The 9,938-nt window shown below is 37.7% G+C and overlaps 1 protein-coding gene across 1 annotated transcript; it reads left to right on the top strand.

Moving 5' to 3' along the window:
- The first annotated feature begins 2,637 nt into the window (after window positions 1–2,637).
- Window positions 2,638–7,947, top strand: LOC104444513 (ribose-phosphate pyrophosphokinase 1). The gene is made up of 9 exons (XM_010058190.3): window positions 2,638–2,930; window positions 3,151–3,327; window positions 3,927–4,175; window positions 4,258–4,401; window positions 4,960–5,127; window positions 5,670–5,739; window positions 6,096–6,177; window positions 6,877–7,036; window positions 7,534–7,947. Exons 1-9 carry the CDS (start codon window positions 2,814–2,816, stop codon window positions 7,570–7,572), a joined length of 1,206 nt encoding a protein of 401 aa, XP_010056492.1. The 5' UTR covers window positions 2,638–2,813; the 3' UTR covers window positions 7,573–7,947.
- The last annotated feature ends 1,991 nt before the right edge of the window (window positions 7,948–9,938 follow it).

Below are 9,938 nucleotides of genomic sequence, written 5' to 3'. Positions count from 1 at the left end.
ATCAGTATCTACATCCATATGAAGAGTCAGCAACAAATAATCCACTATAATAAGAGAATCAGAGTTTACAATCACTCACACGCTCAAGTGTTTCATACACCTAGATTTAACCAAAAAACCCAAAGTGTATATAAATAAACAACTTACTTGGATATAAACTTACGGCACAAAATTATCGCGTGTTCAAGCTCAAAACAAAACGCTCTAGGTACGCCAAAATCAAGATCTCCAGCGTTCGTCTTTGGTCTACGTACGTAAATCTTCGCGTGGCTTCAAGGAAACTCGTGACTCATTTCTTTATTTTGTAGAGTTTCGGCGGTCCAAAAGAAACTTCCCGGAGACTTCGGCACTTTATTTATATGTGCGCCCAAGGAGAAGACTTTGACCTGGGCCCACTTTTGGCTTCTTTCTTCGGCGTGGAAAATGTGTGTGCCCAAACTAACCTTATTCGGCCTTCTCTTGTAGATGAAAAAGAAAACTTTGCTTCCTTTTCTTGTTTATTCTATTTTATTTCATCTTTTGTAATCCTGCATGGAGTCCAACAAAGTTTCTTCTACTTGAGAAATTTTTATTAACAAATTCGGTTTAACAAATGGTTATATGAATTTAAACTCGAGACATTAATTTAACAAAATTTTCTATTTACCTTAAAAAAGTATGCGTATAAATATTTAATGACATGATAGCATCTCAGAAATTGAAAGCTCTAGGTTCAAATTGTGTTTCCCAAAAGCTTTGTCTAGGTGCAATGTATATAAAAACATTGTTCGAGCTTACTTGGAGAGGATGAGGTCGAATTTCAAACGTATTTAATATAGCCTTGGTGAGCAAAATTTGGAGTTCTCTATCTTGTCAGAGTCATGTCAACAAGTATTTTTCGAACACTTTTTTAAGCATGTTTCATGAAAAGTATATAAATAGTTTGCATATTGATTTGGAATATTATGACAAAGTCGATGCATAAAAAAATGAAAATTTCCTTATTTGGCAGTATAATAATGAAGCCGTTGCCACCATCGTCATCATTGTCAATAGTAGTATTATTATTCATATTTTATCATTATCATTATCTTTGCGACAATGCATGATCCAATTTACGTGGAAGTTTAATAAACTTGTTGGTGAGAGAATTGCAAATATTTTGACCAGGAATTTCAGTCACATCGCTCATAGCACAATTAGAGCTAGAAGAGATATAAATCAAGATGAGAGATTCTAGGGTTATTTATTTGGCCTTTGATATTTCCAATGTTCATGCTTACTAGCCTAAAATGACAAATGCTTGTGTGATGAAGAACCAAACTCGAGGATTAGTTTTTCCTAGGAAAAAAAAAGAAATGGCAAATTGCCATGTCATGTTTCCTTAAATCATTTTTTTTTTGGGAAATTAAGAGTGTTTGGTAACGATTCTATTTTTGAGAATAATTTTTTTATCATAAATAATTTTTTCTAATTCTAATCCCGGAAATAATTTATGAACAAAAAAACATACTTGATCTGGGCGAGGCTCAACCTGGCCTAGGCGGCATGAGGTCGGCCTCACCCTGGCTTGGTAAGGCCAAGCCTCGCACACCTCACCCTACCATGGCAATGCTCGAGCTCAACCATGGCAATGCTCAAGCTAACAACCCTCCCAGGGGTTAGTGACACTTTGGTAAGGTTGCTGGCCCTTGTCTGGTTGATTGCCGGCCATAGCCTAAGTTGACGACCAACCAAAAGGAAGAAGAAGAAAGGGGAAGAGAAGAAGAGAAAAGAGAAGAAAAGAGGAAAACAGAAAAAAAAAAAAATAGGAATTGATTCTAAGAATTGTTTCTAGGAATAATAAGCAATTTTTTTCTATTTCTTAATTCTGTTCTAAATTTATTCTCGAAAAAAAAAAATAGAATTTTGTTCTTAAAAACAAAAATTTTATCAAACGGATTTTTATTCTTTATGTTCCGGAGATGGTTACCAAACATGGCCTAAGACTCCTAATAAGGTAATTGTCTATCTATCTCTATCTATGTAGTATATAAATTAGAAAGGTGAGGTTGATTTCATTTTCAAGTCCCTCCTGATTTTACATCAAAGAAATTTAAGAAAATTCCTCCTGCTCACTCAATAAATAATAAGAAAAATTGAAATTCCACTTTTGTGGACCACTCTCCTCTAATCAACCTCAACCCCAGCCCGACAGTTTGGGCAATTATATAAAATCTACTTTATTAACTCCTCAAATCAACCTCTGCTTCTAACCGTGGTCCTCTCATTAACTCTAGACCGGCAATAATTGAGCATGCCTGTACCATAAACTTCACATAAAAATACCCACAATAGTAATTGAGTACGTGCATAATGCGAGCATAAAATTCAATTTTAAAATAAGCGAAACAGTAAAGTCCAAAAAAAGAAAAAATGGAAAAAAAAAAAAGGGAAGACAACCTTAAAACTCATTGACAGCATGAGATTTATCTCCTTTTACTTAGGAAGGAAACAAATCCCTGCGTTCCTTCCCACATAAAAATATAAGTAAGTGACAGATTTTCCCACTGACCACTTTTTGTTAAGTTAAATCCCACAACCTTAACCTTAGCCTCCTAATTAATAAATTCCCCAAAATTCCCCCAAAATTCCCCCATTTTCACAATATTTCTGACCAAAAGCGCCACATCCCCCTCCAACGCTACTGCAAAACTCGCAAACCCTCTCCCCCTCCCCTGCTCCTCCTCCCTCCTCCGCCTCCGGCGGCTCTCGAGCTCAAAGCTTCCGGCTTTCCGGCGCCGCCTCAACCGCCCTCCCCTTTCCGTCCGACCCTTTTGATCCCGGTTACTTTCATGGCCTCTTTAATCTGCTCGCCCTTGAAGTCTTCTCTCTCCTGCGGCTCCTCCGTCCGGTTCCCCTGTTTCTCCTCCAGCGAGCCCGCCTCTCGCTTGCTGGTCCACAATGGCATCGTGAGTCTCTCTCTTTCTCTTCTGGGTATCGTCAGCTTGCAATGAAAGCTCGGTTTTTTGAGCCTTTAGGGAGCTCCTATGGCAAATTGTCGCCCTCGGGAGCAGCTTTTTTCTTGGTTTGTTCTTTGATGAACGGGGTCTCTGGGGCTGAGTTTATTTCGTCGTGGTGTGGGTTGAGGTATTTCGCTTGATCGAGTGGTCTGATTTATGTCTTTTGTAGAGGTGTAATTTGGTGGAACCGCTGAAGCTCCATAATGGCAAACCCTGCCTTCCGGTCATCAACAACGAGGGCTCGCTACCGAGTTTTTTGACTTCGACGCATCCCCAAAACTCGATCAACAAGAATGACACACGGCTCCGGATATTTTCCGGCACTGCGAACCCTGCTCTTTCTCAGGTTTGGTTTCATTATCGTGCCAAAAAAAAAGCTTATGGCTGTTATGTTACTCTTGGTGCGTTTCATGCAGCGCTATGGTGATGTCGAATCTTTTGAGGAAGTATAATTGGCTAAAATTAAGCTGACTGTGGGATGGAGGAGCTATTTCTGAATCTGATATTTAGGTTCTGCTGTGGTGAATTAGTGCTGTTATTTGACTCTGTTGACCGTGTGAAAACTGGGCCATATATGTTTCTGGAAAAATTGATGCCAAAGGTTGGAGCTAACACTTAGGTGTACTTCCACGATCTGTTAAAATTTCTTTGTGGGTTGCCAATGGATGATGCTGGCAAATGCCCCTTATTGTAGACTGCCATCGAGCTTATAAAATATTGGCAAAAGAATTTATGAGTTTTATATATCAATAGATGGCAGGGAGATATCTCCTACATTTCATTAAGGATGATGTGTACTCGGTATTCCTAATTTTTTAAAATTACTTACAAAGCTTGTTTTGCTTCTGTTAACTTTTGCAATTTGATACCCTGCATTTTGAGCATTATGAGAAGTAGATACTTGTCAACTCCCCTGTTTTGACTTTTTTGTGATTCCTTTAATAGGAAATAGCTTGCTATATGGGTTTAGAGCTGGGAAAGATAAAGATAAAGCGATTTGCTGATGGAGAAATCTACGTTCAATTGCAAGAGAGCGTCAGAGGATGTGATGTGTTTCTAGTGCAGCCTACTTGTCCTCCTGCCAATGAGAATCTCATGGAGCTTCTGATAATGATTGATGCTTGTCGGAGGGCATCAGCAAAGAACATTACTGCAGTGATTCCTTACTTTGGATATGCAAGGGCTGATAGAAAGGTATGTTTGAGAAGAACTAGCCTTTAAAGTCACACGTTAGGAACTTAGGAGGTTCATCTCCTATTCTAATATGTCATTGCAGACTCAAGGGCGCGAATCCATTGCGGCAAAGCTTGTTGCAAATTTGATTACGGAAGCAGGTGCAAATCGTGTTTTGGCTTGTGATCTGCATTCTGGCCAATCCATGGGCTATTTTGATATCCCAGTGGATCATGTGTATGGTCAGGTAGGTTGATGCTTAATTTATATTATTCCAAGTCTTTCAGCACTACAGATTGATGGTGTATATTTCTGTTGTTTTTGGCAAAAGATGCCTGGTTATTCTAACAATTCCAATCATAACACATACTAAACAAGGATTGTTTGTAGCCATAATTGTGCACTTCTCTGTACATCATGTGGCATTGTAAATTCGGGTTACTAATCAGGACGCCTAAGGCTTCTGTCTAGCCTGAGTTGCCTGGATGGCATGGGATCCCCGTAGCAACTGTGAATTAAGAAGCTGAAACTTCGACCCATTCATTTAATGATCGAAGAAATTTTGATTTCCTAGGAAAGCTTGCTTGGCAAGATCCCCCGGTGGAGGCCTTGAAATTACTAGTTAGAATAGTATAAAAGGCAGCCTTGCATAAATTAGGATATATTTTTTAAGAGAGAGAGAGAGAGATAGAGAGAGAACATGGAGATCATTAGCAAACATGTATCTTGAAACAAATAGGTGCATTATTTAGATTTTTCCTTTGGTCTTGATCTACTTGTTCTGATGTCCTCTTTATTTGTGTAGCCTGTCATTCTTGATTATCTTGCCAGTAAGACCATCTGCTCAGATGATTTGGTTGTGGTCTCGCCTGACGTTGGTGGAGTAGCTAGAGCTCGTGCCTTTGCAAAAAAATTATCTGATGCACCGCTTGCCATTGTGGATAAAAGGCGTCAAGCTCATAATGTTGCAGAGGTAATGATATATGGATTCTAGTTACTGCTATGCACTAAAAGACTTAAATTTTTTTTGGAAAACTTGGAGATCTGATGCTTTAAACAAGTCTGCCAGCTTTTAGTTACATTTGTGGAGCTATATTGAATTGAAAATTATGGGACTATGTCAACAGCTGGTACAAGTCTTTAGCCCAAACAATTTGTAAATAGTTTCTGCATATGGCTGACTAATCTTATTGGTCTCTTGGAGACATGGATTAAATCAATGGGGTGAATGTACTTAAGCATTTTCATATGCAAAAGGAAATCAGAAAATGTATTATAAGTTTTAAGTTGTTATTCCACCTTGCTAGATGCCAAAAAAGATATTATAAGTTGGTGTCCTCACAAAGCAGCATCTTGGATGAGTTGGCTAAGGTCTTTTTGATTTACTGTTTAAACGTGAAATTCCTGAATTGCTCTGAATGAAACTTCTCCAACATCTGCTTATCGTGGCAGCGAAATGAATCGTGCATTTGCTTTTGACTTTGTGCGCGTAAAGTAATCATTGTCCATCTGTAGGTGATGAATTTGATTGGTGATGTCAAGGGGAAGGTGGCAGTTATGGTGGATGACATGATAGATACAGCAGGTAAGTTTCCCATATGCTGTGTTTCCTCATTCATCTCTCTCTATATGGGCACACACGCACATACATCCACACATGTTTATTATTTATTTCTTGAAAAAGAAAAAATCATTGAAAAGGTTTTAATGGGATACCACCCTTTGCAAAATCACAAATCACCTTACTGGATTAATTATTTTAATTTGAGTATGTAGTGATATCAGTGTACTGGACTAATTTTTTTAATTAAGTACATTGAACACTTTTTGACTTTTTTTTTTTCCCGTGTGTCTGGTCCAATGGCTTTGTTGCTATTACTAGATGGTTAGATATTAAGTGCATATTCACGCAGTATAAATGGCTATAACTGTGACAAATAGGGACTATTGCCAAAGGCGCAGCTCTGTTGCATCAAGAGGGAGCCAGAGAAGTTTATGCATGCACTACGCATGCTGTTTTCAGGTATGATTTGCTTGTCAAGTAGTGACATGTGATCTTTCTATTGGCAGTTTATGGTTCACCGATAATGTGTAAGTTGCAAGTGTGCAATAATGTCCAATTTCATTGTTGTGTGAACATGTGCGCTTTTTCTGAACTGTGTTTGAGAGGTGAATAGGTGTGAATTCCAAAAACAAATTCACCTTATAAGATCCTAAGGGAACCTTTACCATAACCTTTTTTTTATTTTACTTTTAAAATCATACCCTGTTGTAATGCCTTGAAAGAAAGCTAATCCGAAGCCATCTACCTGAAGGGGTTTATTTGACCATCACTTTAGGTCTATTCTCACTTTATGAACCCTCAGCTTATAAACATACTTCATCTACTTAACTTTGGAGTTCCGATGGGCCTTGCAATTTTGAAGTCTGCTGCCATTCAATCAATTTAAGCTTTTCGGTTGGGCTTTCCAACAAAGTTGTTTGTGGTTGCATGCCCTTTTGGAAGAGGAGGAGGAAGTTTAGCAGCTTAGAAAGCTGTCAAAAATCAAAGATATATCTAACATCAATTACCTAAGTGACTGATCCTACTTTGAATGATTTTTTGTGAGGTTGACTCCTAATGTGATGTTGAAAAAAATTCCATTTTTTGTGGGTTTTGTATCGTGCATCCTTTGTTGTTGCACTTGTTTGCACTGAATCTATATGCCTTATTTTCTTGCAGTCCTCCAGCAATTGAGAGATTGTCAAGTGGTTTATTTCAAGAAGTGATCATAACCAACACCATCCCAGTGTCTGAACAGAACTATTTTCCTCAGTTGACAGTATTGTCTGTGGCAAACCTTTTGGGGGAGACAATATGGCGTGTTCATGATGACTGCTCCGTGAGTAGCATCTTCCAGTAGTACTGATTCATAAAAATAAATAAAATTAAAATAGCTCTTTTTTCCTTTCTCCACCTTTGGGATATGCCATGTGGCTTTTTGGCTATTCTTAATTTAGTCGACAGTGCATTCTTAGAGGCTTGGGAGTTGGGATCATCATATTAGGCATAAACATAGCATAAGAAATCCGAAACGGTGAAGCAATGGAATTGTGACATGGGAAGGGGAGTCATCAAAGCTAAGAAGCATTTTCTTTTCAATCGATCTGTTTAATTTTAGTAGTTGAATGTAGACCCTGCTCAATGTCGTCCTTGCCACCTTTTTTTGTTTCCTCCTTGCCGCTGTTGATATAGATTGTTTCTCATTTTGGTTTTAAACAAGCATTAATCGGATACAGATGTATTTGGGGTAGAGAGCTTTTCATACTTTCAGCGAATCACTTTTAAAGGCAATGATTCTAAGATCAGACTCTCTATGCGGTTTTTCCTGATTGCCAGGGTGGCTATGAACCCTATTCCAGCTTGGGCATTGATTGATCATATTTCATCAGTGGTCGTCTTATTTCAAGCTTCATTACTGCCATTTATTACCATCTTCAAACTGGATAATGTGGGACAAGACAAAACTAGGATTGCTAAGCTGTTCTACTGCGAAATCAATTGATTTTTAAGTTGTAATAGGGAAATCTATGGTATTTTGGGGTGGTTGGTAAGCGTCAATTTTGGTTAGATGAGATCTGATCTCGTGGATTTTGCGGAGAGCTCATATGCTCTTATCTAGTACATATAGTTGGCATGTACTGACTCAAATATGTAACACGATGACTGAGATGTAATTCTTCTATATTTAAGTGTATGTTGAATGGATCTGAGAACTGCTTGTTTGTTGAAATGTTCAGTTCCTCTCAGACATATTTGTCTTAGTTGCTGAGATTTTTGCTCCTTTCCCAGCGTGAGGATTGAGTAAGTATGTCGAGTATTGCGCCTTTTAAATGGGCTTCTGTGTAGAACTCCCTTGTGTGTGCATAGGCTTGTTTACCGGAAAGATGCTCTTTACAGGGTAGTTTGAATTCTTCTTTTCTTTTTTGGTCAAAGGTGGTTTCAATTCATTACTGAACCTCTTTTCCTGTTACCATTTTAGCTTGTTGTGTAAATAAGTACCGTTCATTGTCATCTGTCTGAACTGGTATAATCAAATTTGGCGCGGATTAATGTGCAGACTCTTCAGTTTTGGTCTGTTTACATCGGCATTGTCATACATTTTGCAGCGAAAAGCAATGGACGTTTTCTTCCTCTCTTTCCCTGAAATATCTGTCACATTTATATTTCTTGAGTTGATGCTTTTTCAAAGAAATTCCAGATGATATTGGACCATAAACATTATACAGAACTGAATATTGACACGTTGTTGATGAGAGCTGGTGTGGCAGGTTATAATCACTACCAGGAACAGATTCGAGTTCATACACATTGCCATAGGAAAGTGATTTATGCGTGCGATTCGATTAGATCTCGTGTTATTTCACAAATTCATATCGACCTTTTTATGGTGACATATCGATCGTCTTGGGGTGCAGGGTACTACAATTCTTATTTGTCCATAGACTTCAGAATGCATAGGGAAAAGTTGAACTGACCTAAGTGATGCGTATGTGGGTGAGTGATTCCGGAATGGAATCGATAACTCTTTAATCATTCTTGATCCATTGAAACAATGACTAAATTTTGCCTTGGCTTGAATGAGCATCAATAGTGTTATACTCGTCGATGGAGCTAATTCGAGCTAATTCGGATGCTCCTGCATCACCAAGGGATTATCGATGTGCTGCATAGTTACCAAAAGGTAATGAGTGTAATTTCGAAACCTCCGACATTTTGTCGACGCCATGCACTGGTTGGCACCAAGGCTATTGCCTTTTCGATTCGCTGCACATCCTAAGAACGTACGAAGCACAGACACTTTCCAGGAGTCTTCGTGTTGTGTCGGACATTCCGACATGTCGGACACTTTCGGACACTCGTTAACATGTGTTGAAAATTTGATATCTGATCAACTTTCCCAACATTCTCCGATATTCGAGTCGGAATTTTGACATGAGTTTTCGATACGTAATTCTAATACCGAGATCAATTTTAAAAATTCAATAAATGAGAGGTTAAAATATATATGTGAGAAAATAAAATACAATAATAAAAATAATAAATGGAAAAAAAGAAGAAAAACCTAATCTTTTCCTCTTCTGAATCTAACTTCCCGTGATACACAATTCACCCTTAAGTTTTTTCTCTTCTCTGCTAACATATCTAACATGCGAGTCTAGAATATAAATCACTTGTTTTTTCTCTAAGTTTTATGAATTATTGAAATAGAGTTGAATTTATCAAATTGAAATAATGAATGATATTAATAAATGGTGGATTAATGTTCTTAGTATATATTCATTCTAGGCTTTTTTTAATTATTTATTTATTTATGAATTTGATTGAAATAATCATAAAATGATAATTTATTATGTATATATAAAATTATATATTTAATATATAACATGTTCCAATGTGTCGGAATTCTCTATTTTTTGAGAAATGATGTGTCGGCGTGTCGTGTCACAGTGCTACTTAGCTGAGAACAAGAAATCGTTAGTGATCTTGTTCTGTGGCTTCTAAAAGTCAATTGGTCCAATGGAACTGCCGTGTTAAGTTTCATATTGATGTCTTCTTTGTGCTTCTATACGCATCATCCAAAGTCGTTGTATCTAAGAATTCATCTGCCTTGGGGCGGTTCTTTGAGTTCAGCCGACCATCGGCCATTAATCAATTATCTCCGTGGATATTCAATTCGAATTTTCTATTTCGATTCTTTAGTTGAATTATAATTTCGATTTTGCACAAACGGGGTATTAGTA

Source organism: Eucalyptus grandis, chromosome 5 (assembly GCF_016545825.1).
Source record: "Eucalyptus grandis isolate ANBG69807.140 chromosome 5, ASM1654582v1, whole genome shotgun sequence".
NCBI lineage: Eukaryota > Viridiplantae > Streptophyta > Magnoliopsida > Myrtales > Myrtaceae > Eucalyptus > Eucalyptus grandis.
Note: the sequence above shows the minus strand (reverse complement) of the source record. Positions and strands in the feature narration are given on the sequence as shown.

What these genes read in the sequence shown, in the direction of transcription:
- LOC104444513 (XM_010058190.3), top strand. Translation starts at nt 2,814, where the DNA reads ATGGCCTCTTTAATCTGCTCGCCCTTGAAGTCTTCTCTCTCCTGCGGC. An exon ending in TGCTGGTCCACAATGGCATC is followed by an intron (nt 2,931 to 3,150) that starts GTGAGTCTCTCT and finishes TGTCTTTTGTAG; the next exon opens with AGGTGTAATTTGGTGGAACC. An exon ending in TGACATGATAGATACAGCAG is followed by an intron (nt 5,740 to 6,095) that starts GTAAGTTTCCCA and finishes TGTGACAAATAG; the next exon opens with GGACTATTGCCAAAGGCGCA.